The 23,544-nt window shown below is 35.7% G+C and overlaps 1 protein-coding gene across 1 annotated transcript in view; it reads right to left on the reverse strand.

The window, feature by feature from the left end:
• The window catches only part of USP24 (ubiquitin specific peptidase 24), a 131,065-nt gene that overhangs the window by 96,408 nt on the left and 11,113 nt on the right, over window positions 1-23,544 (reverse strand). Inside the window, 3 exon segments of the mRNA XM_033113600.1 lie at window positions 2,289-2,356; window positions 3,694-3,828; window positions 3,831-3,858. Of these exon segments, the coding sequence (XP_032969491.1) occupies window positions 2,289-2,356; window positions 3,694-3,828; window positions 3,831-3,858 (231 nt within the window).

Below are 23,544 nucleotides of genomic sequence, written 5' to 3' on the forward strand. Positions count from 1 at the left end.
TTGGTCACATTAAGAAGCTCTTAACAAGAGCAGCCTGAAAGAGTTCAGACTTCTTTAGCTGCAGAGGAAAACCTCAGTTTCAGATTTTAAAAATACCAATTAGCTGCACTATTTGCTCAAATGAGCAATAATCATAAGGCTGATTTTATATAAACCAATGAGGTAACTATTTTTTGGAGGACTTTTTTTAGGCTTCCTATACTTAAAAATTAAATTAAAGCAAAATGAAGCAGAGATTAACATTTGAAAAGCTTCACGGTGACTACAAAAAAAAAAATGTAGGTGGATTAAACACCACTCCCTCTGTTGCCATCTCATCTGTTCAGTTTTTACTTTGAAAATGGAGTTCTGTCTTCCTTCCAGAAAAGGTGGAGAAGGACAGGTAGTACCTGGTGGGGAAGATGCACACACGGTATAACCGTAACTCTGCATGCATTATGGCCAGACCTAGGTTTTATTTCCTGCCTAAATATAATAGTAAAGAATCCAGGCTGGCCTGAAGGTGAGAGGTGAAGAAAGTAGAAATGACGACAAAGCTCCTTTTGTGCACCTTATTCATACAAGTGCTTATTATTTATACCCTTATAGAAAAATTTGAGGCAGCTTGTAAGAAAAGCCTATGGAAAGGGGCGGAAGGAAAGTCATCATATCAGAAAACATAGCTAAAGAAATCAAGGCCAATTATATTAATATAAAGTACTACTGAGTTTTCTGGCAGCCAAGTCTAAAGGCACAGAGAATTCTGTTGCTCTTCTGATTTAATAGAAGAAAATAGACCTTACTGATGGGGAGAAGAACTTCTTTACTAGCTCTAAACGCTAAGGAAATTTAACATGGATGTTTTTACATACACAACACTGAACAACATAATGCAGTGTAACTTTGTGTTTGTAGTTTTACAGAAAAAACCCAAACAACCCCTGGATCACTTATTCCACTATTACCAACAGCTGAGGGCATAATATAAAACAGTTCTCTGAAGCATCTCTGTACAGAGTTAGAGTATTATATTCCCAATATGCAACCTGACTGGACACAGGGCTCTCTGGATCTGGAGATCATCAACCTAAAGTTCCTTTCCTTACTCTTAACACATCCGTTTCCATGACATGAAAATTATATTCATGTATTTTTTTTCTCTGTACATGTATGCATGCATGTTAAATTATAAAAACTCTGCTATTTAAAATGCTACTGTAAAATTATAAAGACTCTATTTAAAATGGTACTGTTAATTCTTAACAGAATTCTTAAAAGTTTAAAATAATTTTAAACTACAAATTGGTCGATGAATTCATCCAAATGAAGATAAATCTCAATTCCGAATAAACCCTGCCCAAATGACAATTTAAAAATTTTCTCCCTTTTTTCAAGATGAAGCTACTTTTGTTCCTATGATTAGTTTTGTTATTTTTTTAAACCTTGACTCAGAGGAGATTCTGTCTATTAAGGTGGAATGACAATTTGCAAATAAACAGTTTATTTTACTGGATTTTAAGATAAAGACAAACTTAACCCATCTGTAGTTCTAGTGACTTTCTTGAATGTGAGACAAAAATGGAAGTCAAGACTGACTGAGAAGTACAAACAGCAGGAGACTCATTTATTCATTCAACAAAGATTTACTGAGCTCTTCCTCTGAGCTAGGCTCGCTGGCTACACGCTGGGGAAACAACAGTGTCTAAGACATTGTCCCTGCTCTTGGGGAATTCAGGACTCATGTCCTGAAAAGCGAATCTTGCTTGAGTTAGAAACACAAGTCCTGTGATCTCCTATTCTCACTGTTAAGAAAAATTGATTTACAAGAGATGTGACCAGAATGGGAGTAAGTGTATCAATCTAACTCTGATAGAGATGCTGCCATCCACATGCCCATTTGCCAATAAGAATACTCAATCAAGTCAAACTTTCCGTAGTTTAAAATGTCTGCTTCTGTCTTGGTACAATCACAAGTATAAAATGGCTTATATTTTGGTAAGTAAACATTATCTATGTAAGTGCCACAGTCCTTAGTTCAGTAAGATGTAAAATTTCCCCGTATAAAGTCTTAATAGTAACAATTAAATAGAAGGAAGTAAAAGTGATAGTCAACCAAAGACATTTTCAAATTAAATACAAAAGAAGTAAATCATTTATAAGCCCCAAATTTAGAACTATTTTTTCCATATTAGATAATTCCTCAGTTGAACAAGATTCATAAACTGGTCTCACACATAAACTAAAACAAAAAACCTGTTCACCTTCACCCCCACCAAAAAAAATAAATAAGACGAGCACATTTTTCTTACCTTTTTAAATGCTTCAGGCATACACCTATCCATAAATCTTTTACAATTCTCATCAGACTCGGAAAGACCTTAGTAAAATAAATGAAAGGATATGCCTTATTTAGATTTTAGGTAGTATGTATAGACCATATGTAGCATTCCAAATTCTTACATCTGGAACTATTTATTATAGGAACTTTGATTCTTAAGGGATATTCATTCTGATGAAGAAATTGGTTGAGAAACAATCACAGTATTAATTTACTTATTAATAGCACAATTTATTAATATTTATTAATTATTAATATACATGTAATAGTATAATAAATACTAACTAGAACTGAAATGGTTGAACTTATGTTTCCATGTCAGAGTAACTTCAAATGATCTGATTAAATAGCTACTAAAACACCAATAGCAACTACTTACTCACCATTATTTTCCTAAATAGCTCTATAAAAACAGAAATATTCTCAGTAAATGCCCAAATCATTCTTCTTCCCTAAAATAAACTGATGAACTCTGTGTAATAAAATGCACAGAACTGTGCCTGGCACACAGAAAATGATAAAAAACTTACTAAGTGAACGAATGAATCCACCATAAAATTATCCTTTGGAATATATTTTAAGAAACAACAATTCAGTAACAGAGTTTTTGCTTATCACTGGAACACGGCTGAATACCTTCTCTTTTTTTTGGACCCTCTGCCTAGCACAGTACCTATACCCTCCCTAACAGGCACTCAATAAATGCTGTTGCTGAGAAGCCAGTAATAAACGTACCATAAAATTGCCTATTAGGATTAAATCTAATCCTAGTCAAAACACTTCCTACTGATGTGCCTCATGCTGAATCAAGGTGGTAAACTATGAACACTTTTAAAGAAAAAAAAAATCACAAAACAGTGGCCCAATTCTTCTTAAAATTGAACAATGTGAAAAATATTTTCTCTTTAATATATAGTATAGAAGCTTCCTTATATTGACACCTATTCTTACAAACTAGTGGTATTTTATTCCTCTCTTAGTTTAATATTTGTAAAGCACTTAAGACAGTGCCAAGCACATAAGTACAGATTGTTTCTTAAATAAATATTACCTTATTCTCTTTAAAAAGAAGTCACTGAGTTGAGGCTTAATTTTAAATGCTCCAAGCTTCTGTGGAAAAAAGTTAATTTCAATGTCTATAAAGCTTTTTCAATTGTATTTTAAAGAATCTTGCACTCTTATTGGAGCTAGAGGAAACAGGTGATTTAATTCAAAGCTTTTATTCCACACGGGATAAGCAAAGACTACGTAAGAGAGAGTAAATGATTTAAAATTATACAGATAGGCAACGACAAGAGCTAAGATTAAAGCCAGGCCTTGTATAAAAACAAACAAACAAAAAAAACCCTCAGGTGTCCTGAAGTCTGCGAACTTACCAAGTCTTGCCAGGTAGGTAGATGCCAACAGGCATTTGCCTAGTGATTCTTCTCGCTTGTAAGGGATGGACCAATGATCAGTCAAAACACGGCTTTCCAGTTCATATAAGTTTGTTGTAGGGAATTCAATTCCTTCCCTGAGCAGTTTCCATTTTCATCATTCTTCTGACAAAAGGGGATTATAGTTAAAAAAAAAACAACAACAAACAACAATTAGTGACTACTTTAAAAATGTTAAATTCAACACAGGGCAGATGCTTAATTGATGGTAGCTGTTAGTACCAATAATATGGCTTCCACATTTCTTTCTCATAATCACATCTTTCCCCAAGACTATCTCTCAAGTATGCTCAACTTTTACCATTGTGGCATCCTTACTCCCTCAGAAGTTGAGCTCCTCTCATTCTTCCTCTCAATATCAAACCTACCTTCACCTACAGCCATCCTATCCTCTCCCCATTTTTCACTGAGGAGATAAATTTCTCCAAGACTTATTTGTATTTGTTGTCTCCATCTCGACACTACACCAACCAATACAGGCTCCAGAGTCCCCTACTCTCTCACAGTGGCTACTGTTAAGGTCACCATCGAATACTGTATCATTAAATCCAGTGAACATGTTCAGTCCTTATCTTACTTTTCAGGAATATTGGATCTTCTGCACACTCCCTCATCTTGATGTGTTAGATTTGCTTCCCTTGCATCCCAGGACAGGACACTTCCCTGTTCTCCTTTTGTGGATCTGGCTGGCTCTATTCTCTCATCCCATCTGGAACTGGTATATCCTCCTCTCCTAACCATCAAATTATTGGAGTTTCTCAAACCTCAGTGCTCCTCTCTCTACTCTTGACTGTTCATCCTAGTCAATAGCACCACATTCACTTAACGGCACAGCCGGAAATCCAGGACTCATTCTTAGAACCCCGTTCTCACATCTCCACCCCTAAGACCAGGTGACTAGACCTCCTATATTTCTCTCAGCTCCATCATTTTCTTTCCATGTCCACAGAGATGCCACTATTCCTGAACTCACTTTTCCTCCCTCTTTAATCTACTTAACTCCTATACATCTGTAACTCTTTCAGAGAAGCATTTTCAGAACTTCTAAACTACATAAAATTCCTTTGTTTTATACTCTTACCATCCTAAACTTCTTCTTCATAGCACTACAGATACAATTTCACATTTAATTGTGATTAGTTTATGTTTGTCTCCACTAGACCAAGCTCCATGAGGATAAGGACCCCATCTGCTTTTGACTACTTCTGTATCTCCAGAACCTAGTGCCTAAAAAAGAGCAGGTATTTAATACACACTGTTAAATGGAAAAATAACTCATGTAAACAAGATTTCAATTAATGGGGTAACTGCGAGAGTTTCCATCAGGTCTCACTATGCTAATTTGTAATGAAGCAAACTGAACCCCTCCTCCCAAAGTGTCTAATACCTACTCTAGTTTCTTTAGAAACCTAAATATTTCCACAGTTCACTCTATAATCATTACAAAATAAAATCACTCCATTTAAAGAAAGCCACTTTTAGCCTCAATGAAGGAAAAGACCATAAATAAAAAGCAGAGATGACAAAAGCACACAGAAGCCGATTCTCAGTCCCATATGAATGATATCTATACGAATGCAACATGTTCCTTTTTTGAGGTTCATGTCTAAACTGGGATGAAAATAAGACAAAAAACAGGAAGGTGAAAACTAAAAATGGAATATAAAACAATGTAAATTGGGGGGGAGGTGGATTAAAGTAGATTTAGAATACTGTATGGGGAAAATTCACTTTTTAAAGTACAACACTTTTCAGAAATGCATTTAATTAATAAGTTCTGTAAATAAATCAATTTTACTTAAAGGAACTGAGGAGATCCAAAGAGTAAACATTTATGATAGTCTCAAAATTGTACACTTGTTAAATGCTTCGATTTACTAACCCAGGATCAAAATAGAATTAAGGCATATAAAAATAAAATACAACATAACTTATGAGCTGTAGTAATTAGAAGAAAGTTTTTTTAAAAAGAAGAAAGATCTCAAACCAATAATCTAACCATGCACCTTAGAATACTAGGAAAAGAAGATAAAACTAAATCCTAAGCAAGGAGAAGAAAGGAAATAAGATTAGAGAGGATATAAATGGAAGAGAAACAGAAAACAATAGACATAAACAAAACCAATAGTTGGTTCTTTGAACAAATCAACAAAATGGACAATCTTTAGCTAGACTGACCAAGGAAAAAGAGAGAAGACTCAAATTACCTAAATTAGGAATGAAAGAGGGGCTATCGATACAGACCTTACAGAAATAAAGATGATTATACAGAATACTACTGATGGTTGTATGCTAACAAATTAGGGAATCTAGATGAAGTGTACCAATTTCTAGAAAGATATAAAACACCAAAACTGACTCAAGAAGAAAAAGACAATACACCAAGTAAACAGAATGCTTTGTATAAACTTCCCACAAAGAAAAGCCTTTTTGATGCCATTACTGGTGAATTCTACCAAACATTTAAAGAAGAATTAAAAGAAGATCTCAATCCCTCACTTTCCAAAGAAAAAGAAAAGAGGGAACACTTATTAACTTATTTACAATGTCAGAATTGCCCTCGTATTACAACCAAAGACACTTCACATACATTAGGATGGCTACTGTCAAAAACACAGAAAATAAGTGTTCACAAGAGTGTAGGGAAATGGAGCTTTGTGCACTGCTGGTGGGATGTAAAATGATGCAGCCATAGTGAAAACGGTATAGCAGTTCTTAAAAATTAAATACAGAATTACCACATGATCCAGCAGTTCTACTTGTGGATATATATCCAAAAGAATTGAATGCAGGGATTTGAACAGATATACGAACACTCATGGTAAAAGTAGCATTATTCATAATAGCCAAAAGGTGTCAAGCAACTCAAGTGTCCATCAATGAATGAATGAATAAATAAAATGCGATGTACAAGAGAATATTATTCAGCCTTTAAAAGGAAATTCTGATACATGCTATAACATGCAGGGACCTTGAGTTATGCTAAGTGAAATAACCCATAACAAAAGGACATATATTGTATGACTCCACTTATATGAGATACTTATAGCAGTCATAGAGATAGAAAGTAGAATTATGGTTGCCAAGGGCTGGGAGCAAGGGAGGATGAGGAGTTATTTTTTTAATGAGTGCATAGTTTCATTTTGGGAAGATGAAAAAGTTCTGGAATGGATGGTGGTAATGGTTGCAGAACAATATGAATGTACTTAATGGCACAGAATTGTATACTAAAAATGGTTAAAATGGTAAATTTTATCTTAAGTATATTTTGTCACAACTTAAAAAAATTGACAAAGGTATCACAAGAAAAAAACAACAGCTACAGATCAGTATCCCTATGAATATACACACAAAAATCTTAACAATAAAATAGCAAACTGAATCCAACAAAAAAGTCACATGCTACAAAATGACATTTCAGTCAATGACAGACTGCATTATGATAGTAGCATACCATATAGGCTAGAGGTGTAGGAAATACAATTTAGGTTTGCGTAAGTATACTCTATGATGTTGCAAAAATGATGATGAAATTGCCAATAACACATTCTCAGAAGGTATTTCCGTTCATTAAGCGGCACATATATAAAAAGGATCATACACCATGAGCAAGCGTAATTTATACCAGGCATGCAAGGTTGGTTTTACCATGCAAAAATCAATCAATATAATATACTACAATCATCTCATAGATGTAGAAAAAAAATTCACAAAAGCCAACACCTTTTCATGATACAAAGAAATAAAATAAAATAAAAATACCTCAACAAAGAAATAAAAGGAATTTCCTCCACCTAATGAAAGGCATCGACAAAAGACCTACAATTAACATCATACTTAACTGTAAAAGCCTGAATGCTTTCCTCTAAAACCAGGAACAAGTCATGGATGTCTGTTCTCATAGCTTCCATTCAACATTATATTGGAGTGACTAGCCAGGGCAATTAGGCAAAATAAGAAATAAAAGTATTCATTGATCAAAATGGATGAAATAAATAGAAACAAATCTTTCTATTCACCGATGACATGATCTTGTGCATAGAAAACCTAAGTAATCCAGGAAAAGGAAGAAAACAAACCCTACTATAATAAATGAGTTCAGCAAGGTTGCAGAATATAACAATATATAAAATTCAATTGTATTCTATACATTAACAATAACAATCCTAAAATAAAATTAAGAAAATTCTATTTATAATAACATAAAAAACACTTAGAAGTGTAAAACTTGTACATTAAAAACTACAAAACATTATAAAAAGAAATTTAAAAAGACCTAAATAAATGGAAAGAACATCTCATGTTCATGGAATGGAATTTAATATTGTTACGATGGCAATACTCCCCAAATCCTCTATAGATTCAAATGTAATCAGTGTCAAAATTCCCCCTGGCTTCTTTGCAAAAAATGGACAAGCTGACTCTAAAAAACTTACACAGAAATGCAAGGAATCCTGAATAGTCAAATAATCTTGAAAAAGAAGAACACAAGCTCGAGGATTCACACTTCCCACTTTCAAAACTTACTAAAAAGCTATAGTAATTAAGGACAATGGCCATAAAGATAAACATACAGAACAAGGGAACTGAATTGAGATTTCATAAATAAAACTTATATTTGTGATTTTAAATAAGGGTAAACAAAACATTAGTTAATCTTGACAAATGCATAAAAGCAATTCAATGGAGGAAGGTTAGCCTTTTCAACAAATGATGCTGAGACAACTGAATACACACAAGTAAAGGAATGAAACTGGACCTGTACCTCATACCACGTACAAAAATTAACTCAAAATGTAACACAGGAGTAAATCTACATGACCTTGGAACAGATAATTATTTCTTAGAATACCAAAAACACAACAATAAAAAAAGAAATTTTGAACTTCATCAAAATGATAAACTTGTATGCATCAAAGAACATCATTAAGAAAGTGAAAAGACAATCAGAGAATGGGAGAAGCGATTTGGAAATTTTATATCTGATAATGGACTTTTATCCAGAATATAAACGAACTCTTACAACTCAACAACAAAAAGGCAAATAACCTAATAAAAATGGGCAAAGGATTTGAATGGACAATTCTCCAAAAAAGATATAGAAGTGGCCAACATGAAGGTTCTCAGCATCACTGGTCATCAGGGAAATGCAAACGAAAACCACTTCACACACACAAGAATGGCTAAAATAAGTCAGTAACAAATACTGGTGAGAATGTGGAGAAATTAGAACCTCATACATTGCTGACTGCATTATAAAATGGTACAACCTCTTTGCAAGACAGTTTGGCAGTTCCTCAAAAGTTAATCAGTTACCAAAGGGACACAGCAATTCTATTCGTACGTATACCTACTACGAGATACACCCAAGAGAAATAAAACATATGTCCACACAAAAACTTGTACGTGCGTGTTCACAGCAGCACTGTTGATAATAAGTCAAAAAGTGGTAAAAACCCAAATGTCCACCAAAGCTAATGAATGAATAAAATGTGGTATATATCCATACAATGGAATGTTTTTTCACCCCCAAAATGAACAAAGTACTAACATGCTATAACATGAATGAACTTAAAAAACATGCTAAGTAAAAGAAGCCAAACCAAAGGCCACAGATCACGATTGCATTTATGAAATGGCTCGAATAGGTGAAATCCACCCGCATAGAAGAAAGTAGATTAGTGGTTGCGGGAGGATGGGAAGAGGGGGGGGGAAGGAGAGTGACTGTTAACGAATGCAAGGTTTTTATTGGGGTGATAAAAATATTCTAAAATTGAAGAGTGGTGATGGTTGCACAACTCTGTGAACGCACACTTTAAAAGGGTGAACTCTGTTATGTGACTTACAGCTCCACAAAACTGTTATTTTAAAAAGTCAATGAACAAAAATGAGTTCAATGATTATAGTAACTAAACATAACTGAGTATATCAACATCATATCTAAGAATTTTAAAACAGAGTTGTACGTAATGATGTATAATAACAATGATACACATGCCCATTAGACAGTTTTAAAGCATCAATTTAAAAAGCAGTATGTTAAGACCTATGGTGAAAACTCTCACGCTGCCTCCCTTAAAAAGGTGAAAATCTCATTCTTGGTCTTGGAAAAGGAGGGAATGGACATGGTGTACAGCAGGGTTAATGAATGATACAGAGAGAGCAGCAATACATTTTGAGGAGTGTGCTGCCACTACAAAGAGAGAGGGAATCACAGAGGAGAAAATGGTGACATGAACCCATATTTAGGTTGGATTAATATTCTGAGTCATCACTTTTGAGTAGAGCCTGTCCTTGGCAAAAATTACATGTTGAGCAAGAGAAGACACGCAAAGCAGTTCAGAATTGTTCTATTGCAAAATAGCTCTCAAAAGACTAAGGTATTGGCTTTTAATATGAACTCTGGAATGTAATCTTTCTAATTAGATGCCAAATCCAAATGATACCCAGATAACTTGTAATGATCTCTGATTCTAAATTGATTAGAAATACATTTATCAAAAGCTCAGTACGTTCCAGACAACGTGCTTAGTTAGCCTTGGGGACACCATTTCTTGTCTTCAAAGAGCAGGACAATGTGAACATACCAAACCAGCCTGCGGCTGTTGTGTAAGCAATGCGGAGTGGGTAATGAGTGCATGCATAATTAAAGAAGTTTCAGGAAAACAATATTCAAGGCAGAGGGTTACAGAGCGTAGTGTTTCAAAACCAGTATTACTTATTATTCAAGTATACTACCCTGTTTCCCTGAAAATAAGACCTAGCTGGACAATCAGCTCTAACGCGTCTTTTGGAGCAAAAATTAATATAAGACCTGGTTATATTTATTACATTATATATCATATCATATCATATCATATTATACCCGGTCTTATATTATATATAGTAAAATAAGGACTGGTCTTATATTAATGGTTTGCTCCAAAAGACGCATTAGAGTTGATTGTCCGGCTAGGTCTTATTTTCGGGGAAACGCGGTAGTGTTAGATAATAAAACCTCAACGTTTGTCTGCTTTTTTTGTACTACTTGAGGCAGTATCTTTACTTTTATTATGATATTCTGTCAATTTAATTTAAAATTTTTAAATAATGAAAAAAAATGTTTTACAATGTTAATATAAATTCAGTATTGGTTAAAGATTCCAATACTATCACTAAGGCAGAAGAGAAACGATCTCACAAACAACTCTTGAATGCCACTTTTAACCGGAAAAATTTCTAATGATGCTGAATCTGTATATTCGGTCATTCAAGAAAAATGGTAAGCTAATGTGTTAAATTATGATTTCTTCAATTAGCCAGTTTAGGATTCAAATCAAAACAACCATTGTTTGATACGTAATTCAGGCTACTAATTTTTTTTAAATATAGCCATAGATAAAAAAGAAAATATAACCAGACCTCTGTAACTCCCACAATACTTGATAGTGTCATAAACCTGCTAGGAATCATCTAGTTGTGATTATAACTTCACTTACTGGCAAACTATTCAGAACAAGGCTTACTTACTTTACTTACTCAAAGGTTAACTTAGTACTTTTAATTGTTGGAAATGAAGCTTTTCATGGAATTGACAAATGCTGTCACTGTAAAGTGTGAATCTACCCCACAGAGTTTAGCACAGATCTTTAGATTTAACATGTAGATTATTGGCAAAAATATTTTTTCTGCATGGTATCTTTGTATTTACAATTAGGCATGTTCATATATGTCACTACCCATATCCGAACTTACCTGTGGGAAAAATGCAAATAAGCCAATGTAAATACAGGCAAATATCTTAATTGTAAGCTGAATATACCAAACAATTTACTTAATTAACCCTTGCAAATGAGGTTTAAAATATCATCGCATAAGCTTTTAAGTTAGTAATAAAGTTTAATATTTATTTAGAAATTATCTTAACTGAATTTTCAAAAAGAAAACAAACCCTTTGCTCTTGAACTCAACAAAAAAAAATAGTATTAAAATGTAAGCCTTCTTTGTTTAAAGAAGCAAAACCTACTTGAATGGGTACCGCCTGTTAGTTTAGATAAGCTCCAGTCTGCCCACTGACTCAACAAATACAGATAAAGAAAATTATTTAGCTTAATAGATGAGACTGCCAATGTTCCTTAAAGTTTATTTTAATCTAAATTCAATTATTGAACTATTTTATTAGCTAACAATGTACTCAAAAGAGCTTCTAAATTTTCTGATTAATGTACAGAAAAATGAAGATGCCAAATTGATTTCTCCATGATTTTAAATGGATTTGTCTATTACCTAAAATAATTAGTACCATATATTTCAAGTGCTAAGGAAAAACATGACATTTAATTCCAAGTCATTCATTTATAATATTTTCATTAAATCTTGAAATTGTCTTATGAAACATTTTTCAAAGCAATTCAGAGACAGTTATATGCAGATCTGATTGATATTCCTTCTGGTATTTCAGACTAGAGAAAATGATTCCTAAAATACTGCTTCCTGGAAAAAGAAGACATGATGGACAAGTTGCAGGGCAGTCCCAAGTTACTAATATACACTGTGTCTCAAGTCTGTTTGCAAATTGTTTTCTTGGAATTCATAACTTTTCTACGAAAGCTGATATTTCTACTGGTCCCTTTCTTTCATAGTTCTTGGTGGTTGGTATTCACGTATTCAAATATACAGAATCAAGGTTTTCGTGAGAAGTTGTCTTATAATTCAAAGGTGATATCTTACATATTGATTTATCCTTTCATTTAGATTTAAGATTTGGACTTACAGATCATTAATGCCAGGAACAAAAGGTAGGTAGCTGAAGTTGGACCTTCCAGTTTCAACAGCAGAAGGACAGATGGTAAAAGGTATTTTAGATACATTCAGAGTAGAGAAAATGAGTGAGTGCAAGAGAAATAATATACTGAGTACTTAGCTACTATGTATCAGAACTGTGCCAAACTCCATTAGGCAAGAAAAATCATCATTTTCAGATGGGCAAAGGAGGCTCAAACAAGACAAGTTACTCACTCAAAGTCCATATTTCTCATGGTCTTGCCTAAACACCAACAGAGATTCACGTGTTCAGAATGGATGAGAATTCAAGTCACGGTTTTGCCAAATCTTAGGTTCGAGATTAATACCTGAAGGTATTCCAATTCCTCCTAAAATTGGTAGAATGGCACAGTCCTAAAAGGAAAGACTCCAGAATGGAGGTAAAATGTTTTTATAAAAAAACCAATCAACAAAAAAACCTTAAATAATGTACCCTAAACCAAGATTTGGGAAGGTAAGAAAGGACTGATTACCAATTAAAACTTCTTTTTCTGGCAAAGCAGTAATATTTCTTAATCCACTGATACTCCTAAAATCTAGATAAAGAGTTATGTAGCATAAGCAAATACCTTTTATTCTTAAATTCTGTTGAAATTTCCTTTACTTTAATTCCTACATAACAGATCTAAATGTTGATTCTGTCACCACCACTTGCTAGCTGTGACCTTGAATAAGCTTCTGCCTTCATTTTCGTAACAAAAAATAGAGAATAGTGTTCAGTTTGCAGGATTAATATGCAGATGAGAGATAATCCACGTTGGGAGCCAACTACAGCAAACAGGCACATGGTCAACAGCAGGCCCAGACCTCTCTTCAAGCTTCAGATGAGTGTTTTCTATCTCCCTGCCAGACTCTTCAACCTCAGTGCCCTAAAGGCACCTCAAATTTTAATCCCATCCACAAAGCACTCAGTGTTGTTCTGCTTCAAATTCGTTTCTTCTCTAACATTCCTAATCTCTGAGATGTCTGAGTCATCTTCCCAACCAGTTGGTCAGCATACCACAATGATTCTACCTCAAAAATTTTTCCTGAAAAAGTCTCTTCTAGCCAACCGCTGCCTTAGGTGAGGTCCTAGCTGTGTGTTGCTTAGACAAATGCTACACTCATATAACTGCTGTCCCTGCCATCTTTCTACTTCCTTACTCCTGTGCCCCTTCCAAAATGTCACCAGAGTAATCGTCCTTTAAAACACAAAACTAAACCACACCACAAAAACAGGAATATGATTCCATCACTCACTGGCTCAGAAACCTTCATTAGCTCCCCGCTGCTTAAAGGTGCCAGAAAAAAAAGTTTTCTGCACAGGCATGCCTGGCTCTCACCATCTGACCAGAACCTACGAACAACTCACTGAACTGCTCAGGCCCCTGAGTGCACAGGGCCTTGCCATGAAACCTTGCAGAGCTCTACGCTGTTTCCTCTGCCTAGAATGCTTAGAATGCCCTTGCTCAACCTAATAAATTACTGCTTGTTCTTTGCTACAGACTGAATGTTTGCGTCCTCCCAAAGTTCTTATGTTGAAACCTAATCCCCAATGTGATAGTATTTGGAGATTGGGCCTTTGGAGAGTGATTACGTCATAAGAACTCTGCTCTTGTAATAGAGATCACAGAGAGCCCCCTTGTCCCTACTACCGTGTGAGAAGACCACCGTCCATGAACCAGGAAGTGAGTCCTCAAAGCCGAGGCTGAATCTGCCAGGGCTTTGACCTTGCATTTCCTGGCCTCCAGAACTGTCAGAAATAAATCTGCAGTATTTTGTTATAGTACCCCAACATACTTGAAACCAGTTTCAAATTTTATCTCTTCAACAAAATTTTCAAGATTCCTCTTTACAAAGTAAGGTATTTTGTCCTCTATTTTTATACAGACGTCTCATTCAGTATTTTCCAGAGGCTGTGAATACGTTAATGAATAAAGCAAACACATTCTGCCACTGAAGCTTGGAGATACAATACCTATCACAGAAGACAAATAACCCATTACAATTTCTTATAAGGAGCATGTTATAATAACAGTGTTGTGAAAAGATATAAGAAGGGGAACCCATGGAATATTATTCAACCTTAAAAAGGAAGGAAATCTTGTCACCTGCTACAACATGGATGAACCTTGAGGACATTGTGCTAAGTGAAATAGCCAGTCACAAAATGACAAATACTGTGATGATTCCACTTATACAAGGTATCTAAAGTAAACCAAATTTCACAGAAACAAAGTAGGATGGTGGTTAGCAGGGGTGAGGGAAAAAGGAAAAAGGGGAGTTGTTTAATGGGTACAGACTTAGTTTTGCAAGACGAAAAAGTTCTGGAAATCTATTTCACAACAATGCTGAACAGTACACTCAAAAGTGGTTATGGCAGTAAATTTTACGCTATGTGTTTTTTAACACAATTTTAAAAAATAAGAAGGGGGACCCAGCCTGATCATGGTCAAAGGTAGCTTATAAATGAAATGACATTCAAGCTTAGACCTAAGCGTCTAACTTCTGCATCATAACCTCAAACACATGGTTCATTCTCAGTCCTCATCTTACCTAGCCCCTCGGCAACTTCTAACACAGCTGACCACTCCCTCCTGCTTGAAACACCTCCTTCACTCGGCTCCAGACAGACCCCCGGCCTCGTCCTCTCCCCTTCACTAGACACTCCTCAATCTCCTTCGCTGGTTCCTCCCTGTCACCCCGTCTCTAAACACCTTGGAGCCCAGTTCTCAGACCTCTTCTTTATATCTCTTGGGGTCTCACTGAGTAGAATTTAATGCAGTATTTCTCAACTTTGTTTTCGTTATTACTCCTTGAAGGAGGCTTTTCAACTTTTTCTTTTCTCCCCTCAATCATTCTATCTCCATTAAATACTAAAGAATAGGATTGTGTTGGGTAGAGTTGAGTTTTGGAGCAAACCACTACAACATCTAAAATATTTTTTCACCCCCCCTCCAAGAACCAATTTTTGCCCCCTTTGGAGTACTGTTGGTCCTGTTGAGAATGCATAGTCTACTGGTTTAAATGCCAGTAGACCCTCACATTTTAGCTCTTCCCTCTTCCCTAGACTCCATACATCTATCCAAGTCCCTCTTTGACATCTCCACTAGGATATTTAATAGGCATTTTAAATTAACACGTCCAAAAACAAACTCTAGACTTTCCAAACAGGTCACGTTACCTCCCTGTTCAGCACCCTCAATGTCTGCCTTCCTCATTTTCACAAAAAGGCATCATGACAGCTGCCTACAAGGCCCTAGTGAGGAGCTACCCTCACCTTCGTCTCTGACCTCATCTCCCACTTTTCCCTTCCTTCACTAAGTCCCAGCCATACTGGCCTCCCTGTAGCCCCTCAAAAATGCCACCCATACTCCTACCCGGGGCCTTTGCATTAGGTGTTCCTTCCACTCACGTAGGCGCCAGCCAAGTACCGCCCACGGCTTCTTCTTGTAAATACAGTTTTCCTGGATCAGTCTAAGGCTGCTCCTGCACTACCACAGCAGAGCTGAGGAGCTGCAACAGACACTATATGGCCTGAAAAGCCTAAAATACAGAGGGGGCCAAAAAAATGTATACACATTTTAAGGAGTGAAAATACTGTATTAGTATTAAAATTGTAATAGACAATATACGCGAATAACAAAAGACGAATACAAGTCATGCGCATATATTTCTTTTTGGCACCCCCTGTATTTACTATCTGGTCCTTTACAAAAAGTTTGCCAACCCCTGACTTAGAGTGCTTTCCCCTCAGGTAACCATGCACTTTGCTCCCGCACTTCCTTCAGGGTTTTGCTCAAATATGACCTTCTCAGTGAAGCCTTAGAAGACAACCCTGTCCTATAGCCCCTCGTCTTCCCCCTTCTCCCGATTTATTTTCTTCTATAGCAATTACCATCTGACATTCTATAATACATCCCACTTATTTATCTTGTTTGTTTTCTGTCTCCCCTAACTTAGAATATAAGCTCAACCAGGTTACAACTTTTGTTTTGTTTATGGCATTATCTCCAATAGTCCCTGATACAGAGTAGATTCTCGGCAAATATTTGATGACTGAATGAATGTTATGCACCTAATAAATACTTGTGAAAAGAGAGGGGGGAGGGATTCTAGGCACAGAGAATTGCATGTGTGAGGGTCTGCTCCCAAAGAAAGGGTGTGACATCCCCGTATTTAAAGCACTTTCTTCTGTCTCCATAACATCAAATACTAAGTAGTATTAAACTTTATCTTTTTACAGGTTTCGTGCCCCAATTAGATTGTTATTCAATGAGAGGAGCTGTGTCTAATTTTCTATTTTACTTCCAGTGCCTAAACTTTTATCTGACACCTAAATCCTTTCTAATATCCCCAGAAATATTCCAGAACCTCTGCCTAAATATGTCTAGTGATCAAGAGCTTATTACATTTTGAGACTGCCTGCTCCTTTTTTGCAGATAAAAATTCAACTGAAATCTCTCTTCATCAGTTGTATGATTTTAGACCAACATATCTGAATCTGGACATTACTGACACGTTAGGCTGGATAACCCTTTGCTGAGGGGGGCTTTTCTGGGCCTTGTAGGATGTTCAGCAGCGTTCCTAGCCTCTACTCATTAGGTGCCAGCAGGACCCCTCCAGCAGTGACAACCGAAAACATCTCCAGATGTTGCCAAATGTCTCTTGGGGCAAAATCACTCCTAGTTGAGAACCACTGTCTTAGATTAGATAAGACTTGATATCGCCATCTATAAATGAAAGATTTCATCTATAAATGAAAGATTATCAGATTAAAGATAACTGAAAGGGCAGTCTTATTAAGGCGGAACAAATTACGTCATGAAAGAAGTTAGTATTTTTGTTCACTTTTCCTTATTACCTTAATAGATGATAAACTTTCTTGTGTAATTTAAATGATTCAATTATATAACCTTTTAGGGGTGGCCAGATGGCTCAGTGGGTTAGAGCGCGAGCTCTGAACAACAGGGTTGCCGGTTCGATTCCCACATGGGCCAGTGAGCTGCGCCCTCCACAACTAGATTGAAGACAAGGAGCAGCTGAGCTTTCGGAGTGGCAGACAGATGGCTCAGGTGGTTACAGCGTGAGCTCTTAATAGCAAGGTTGCCAGTTCAACCCGCATGGGATGGCAGACTATGCCTCCACCCCGCCACAACTAACGGCGACTGGACTTGGAGCTGAGCTGCGCCCTCCACAGCTAGATTGAAGGACGACTTGGAGCTGATGGGCCCTGGGGAAACACACTGTTCCCCAATATTCCCCAATAAAATAAAATAAAATTTAAAAAAAGCTATACAATCTTTTAGAAAAACAAGAAAATTGGGTTGTTTTAAAAAATGTATCAAAAGACTAAAAAGATATAAAAACTATTTTAGAATCTACATTAAAGGGGCATGATAATCAAATGCAGTACACAATCTTTGATTCAATGTTGGATTATTTTTGTAAATGTCTATAAAAGATATAGACATGGGAAACTCTGAATATGGACTAAATAATAGAGAATATTAATGTATCCTTTGGTGAGAGAACAGTATCGTGGTTCTGTAGGTGAATATCTTTGTTTTTATGAGATTCACAATGAAGTATTTAGGTGTCAAGTGCCATGATGTTTCCAACTGATTTTCAAAAGGTTAAAAACTGTGTGTGTGTGTGTCTTTAGAGACAGAGGAGAGATAAAACATGACAAAATGTTTCCAAGGGTTGAATCAAGGTGAAGGGTATGCAAGTGTTCTGTGTGCTATTCTTTTAACTTTCCCATAGGTTGGTAATTGTTCAAGATAAAAACTAGGGGAAAATATATCTAGTATACAAATCAAATTACATCCACACATTGGATTTGCAGTTGACCATAGCACACACACATACCTTTTTAGCACTTTAGTAAGTATTTTTACTCAATACTCCCCACTCTGTCAGAATCTCCTGGGATAGCTGGAAGTCCTGTGGGGGCCAACCTGTTCTGAAAAAGCAACCCCAGTGCTTCTGGCCTGGTGCTGGCCAGCCCTACCCACTCTTCAGAGCCACCCTGATAGGCTAGGAACTCCTTAAATGCAGGGACTGTGTCTTAGCAGTCAGAGGCCAGCCCAGAGTCAAAGGCATTCAATAAATATTTGTTCAGTGTTGAACAAATGGTTCTCATACTACTGTTTCTTTTCTCCGCCTACTTCCCCTCTACACTTTTTTTTAAACACTGGGGTGAGAAAGGAGGGTAAAAAAATGAAGTGTCTCAATAGCTTTACTTCAAAATAAACTCACTTGGATTAACAGTAACATCATTAATCATTATTATAATGATAAATGAAGAGAATTGGACAATCCAAAACACAACATAACACCAAAAATCAGTTTCATGTTTTAATTATTCTGTAGCATGTTTTCTTTTTCTTCTCCAGGAATGACAATCTCTGCAAATAATCTCCTTACTGAAGTACAGCTCAACTATGCCATATAACAAAGCTACCGTGTTTCCCTGAAAATAAGACTGGGTCTTATATTAAGTTGTGCTCCAAAAGATGCATTAGGGCTTATGTTCAGGGGATGTCACCTTGAAAAAACACGCTAGGGCTTATTTTCTAGTTAGGTTTTATTTTCAGGGAAACATGGTATATTAAAAACAGACTGGCAAACAGTCCTATCAAGGCTAAAAAAAGGTTTCTTTCTTTTAGCATCTATTATGCTTTTTCCTGCGTACACTATTTTCCCTGTGAGCTACAGGGAAAAAAAAAACTTGTAAAGCAAAGGGAGTGGTACTGAATGCCAAAGTTCAGACTTAAAGTGTTATGTCCAAAATGGTGCCCATTCTAAAGACATTGGCAACAGTTTAAAAAGAGTTCCCTCCCAAGAACTATGACACAAGGTAAAGATAACGGAAATCTGCTGTCAGACTACCAAAGTATCTGTCACCTTCAAGCTACGGTATAGGTTATTTTAGGCAAAATTAGCATTAACAGACTACTTGGTACATGTGAATGGAGGTAAATGTGTTCCAAAATGGTAATGCAAACTAAGTATTTTCCAAATAAGAGTCTCTCATTTAGCATGTCCTATGTCAAATGCTACCGTGGACTTTATGGGAAATACAGAAGAGCAGACTCTGTCCTGAAAAGACTTAAAATTCAGTCTGTGTGACAAATGAGTAATTCCAATAAAATGGGATAAATGCTAGGACGGAGGTATATAAGGGTTTCTATTCAAACTCAAGAAGGGACTTTTGATTAGGAGTGGAAGAATGAATGGAAGCATTTCAACGGAAGGTATCAAACTCTAATAGAAAGCCGTTAGAAAACCTGATTAATGCTACATGTGGTATGTTGGCATTTGGAGTCTCATGGGACTGCTAGACTGAAATAAGGAGGATGTTCATTACCTATATCTGCCAACTGCAAGCCTGTGTTAAATGCATCTACTTTGTGGAGAAAGGATCAAGTGTAAGGGAGGATGAAGTTGATGTCACAGAGAGTGCTGTGGACAAACTCTCATGATCCAATACGGCAAGAGAAGGGGAGAGAGGGATAAGGAGGATGTACCAGGTAGGAAAAAAAACACGTATACAGCCAAGGGGTCATAAAAGGACCTGGCATATTGTAAGGTTGATTTTTTTTTTTTAAGGTATCCTCTAAGAGTTAATCGGAATACAGTTTTATTTCTGTATTCATTCAAATATATAATCTAAGACAAGTGTTATGCTTTTAGCTTACTGACACCTTTTCAGGGTATCATTCAAAATGTTTAATTTCAAAGCTACAAGTGTATAATACATCCCAGTTAATATTTATGACAATCACTGTGTTTGATAGAGAACAAAAAGGCAGTTTTAAGAAAGAGATACACATCCGAAACAGACAAATTAGGTGGCATACTGTTTCAAGAGATTAGTATGCTGACTATAAGCTTATTTTTAAGCACACAATGCCCATGTGCAACTGTGGACAGTTCACTAAACTGTACCAGGTTTACAAGGATGCTAAGCAGACAGATAGCACCTTCACCAGGAATAGCACTTGTTCAACCCTCCCCTTCTTAATTCTACCTTTTATACCCTTATTAATAACTGTTGACATTAAAAAAAATGCTGATTGGGAAAGATAAACAAGATAAATACCTTTGAAGAGGGGAAAACGGATCAAACATCAACTTTGTCCCCCTAACCCAAACTAACATATAACAAAGGAAATGGTGGTGATTATAAAATGAAGCGAATTTATGAGGGAAGATGTATTAAAGATGACCTACAGAGAAAGACTTCCTTATGTCAGAAAAATAATGCAGCAAAGTACACAAATTATACCTTGTGAGGCAGAAGGCTGGGTTCCCTTCCTGACTTTGCTAATGATCCACCAAGAGTCGACGTCCTCATCCCTAAATTGACGAGACTTAATAGCATAAGATCCCCATGGTCCCCCTCCACCTCTGAAATAAATCTTCAATTTTAATCCTTAAATTTGAAACTTGTAGTTTTGCTTTTTGGAATAGGGAGAGGGGAAGGCAGGAAATACTCAGTTCTACAGATATTTGTTTTATAGAGTGTATCTTGCTAAGTATTCTTGATATTTCTCTCCCATACTATAATCACTATGAACTAGGTGAATCCAAGGCAACTCAGCATTGATTCTGATCTTCAATCTGCCTTTAAAGATGCTTGAAATTCCTCTAACACAGATAAGTTTTATACTCCAACCATAACACCCTCAGAGTAATGAAAAGCAAACGGGATTTGCTTGTTATTCTCTAGAGATGTCAGTATATCTGTATATATATATATCATAAACCAATCGTCATTATGGTACAAATTTTTAAATATTATATACGTATTATATATAATCTACATAGATTATATATATAATCTATAGATTATAATATATACAGATATAGATATATATACATATATAGATTATATACATATATACCTGTGTGTATACACACACACACACACAAAGAGAGACAAGGAGAAATAGAGAGGGAGAAGGGGAGAAGGAGAGGGAGAAAAGGAAAGGGAGAGGGAGAAAAGGAGGGAGGGAGGGAGGTAGGAAGGAAGGGAGGGAGGGAGGGAGGGAAGGGGGGAGAGAGAGATCTTTGCCTGGCATAATTTCAACACTGAGAGTACTGATTGCTCAATAGATACTTGATGTTTTCTCAAAAACAAATGTGACATATAAACTAGTGAAATACAGGATGATCTGTTTCTACTATAATTCACCAAAACATTTGAAATGAAGCAGATATCACATGAAGTATATCTTACAAAATGAAAATTACTAACATTTTAAAAATATTACTTTAGCAAAGACAGTCCACTCTAACATAATCCTGACCACAAAAGACAAAAGAATAAACTAAGAATTCCTAATATTACTAATCCTAGACAGGTTTTCATTCAGAGTCACTACTAATTTCACCATCATACGTCTTTCCAAAATCAACAACATTCTTCTAGTTTTAAAATAGCTTTTTGTATCAACAATCATTAGAAATTTTTAGTCTAAAATTCCTAGAGAAATTTTTCTTTTCTAGGAAAAATGAAAACACTCATGATTTTAGAGTAAAAAGTAATGAGATTTAATTGAAATAATTAGCACCATTCTTAAAAGAGATACTAGTTAAGAGAATCATCAACGTACTAATATGAAACATCCAACCAGTAAGTAAATACAAATCTTGTACATTCCACAGCATTAAAGAAATATATTTTGAAAAAACAAATCACTTGGTTTCCTGGCAATGGATACCACTATAGATCAAATTACATCACAAAAAATTCTTAAGACACTATTCAAATGCTTTTGATAGACAGATCTAACCGCTTTCATATTTAACCCACAACTCTTCAAGGTCTCTAGTTTCTGATTTTTAGATCATTACAATTTATTAAACTTAAGAGCACATGACATCCACGAGCTTTGAAACTGTAATAGAGAAGGGACTATGTGTGATTGCTTCACCACTGTACTCCCAACACCTAGCTCAGCTCAGCCTAGCACACAATAAGTGTTCAATAAAAACCTAGTATTAGATTGGTGCAAAAGTAATTGCGGTTTAAGATTAAAAATTGCAAAAACTGCAATTACTTTTGCACCAACCTAATGAATGAATGGCTATTTTGTTAAATGGGCTATTAACTGTTTTGTTGTTCTGACATTTTTAGTTTAATGTCTATTTTTATCATTGGAATTTGATTTTTAAATTTTTAATGTAAATCTAGAGTTTTAAAACATTATTTTCCATACAATAAAAATACCAGAAATAGCTGTTCCGCCCTCTTAAAAATGAGCAAATAGATATAAGAGGGTACAAAAAAGTATATGAAAGATAGAGTCAGGTGAGTGGAATGTTTCTTGAAAACAAGAGATGAGATTTGGATCTGGAGCCTAGCAACAGCCCATTCATCATGACATTGCTACAGGTCACAGAAAACAGGTGACAAGGGACGACTGCATTGGCCAGGTGTGCGTTTCTATGCTGTCCTTTTAGCAAAGCAAAACACAACTATGCTCTAAAGATGGCTGTTTTTAAAAAACAGTCACAGATCTTTTGAGTATTGAAAAGTTGGCAAGTAATCTACAGACCAATAAAAAACACACGAGTCATATGAAACATTATCCTAAAAACAATTAACACAAAATGCTATGAGATATTAGGTGAGGGCAGAGGGGAGCATGCAGAAGAGAAGGGCAGGAAAAGTAACTAAATAGAAGTTCCACGAAAGCTTAAATTGTGATACAAATTTGAAAAGTCCTACTGAATCACATATTCCTAGCAATTTTCTTACAACTAGAAATAATAAGCTACCGTATTTCCTCGAAAATAAGACAGGGTCTTATACTAATTTTTGCTCCAAAAGATGCATTAGGGCTTATTTTCAGGGGATGTCTTATTTTCTCATGTACAACAATCTACATTTATTCAAATACAAAAATCTACATTTATTCAAATACAGTCATTTCATCTACTGGAACATCGTCATAACTCTCCAAACCCCAAATTCCGGCTTGAATTTTTTTTTATAAC

This window comes from Rhinolophus ferrumequinum, chromosome 9 (assembly GCF_004115265.2).
Source record: "Rhinolophus ferrumequinum isolate MPI-CBG mRhiFer1 chromosome 9, mRhiFer1_v1.p, whole genome shotgun sequence".
NCBI classification, from domain to species: domain Eukaryota; kingdom Metazoa; phylum Chordata; class Mammalia; order Chiroptera; family Rhinolophidae; genus Rhinolophus; species Rhinolophus ferrumequinum.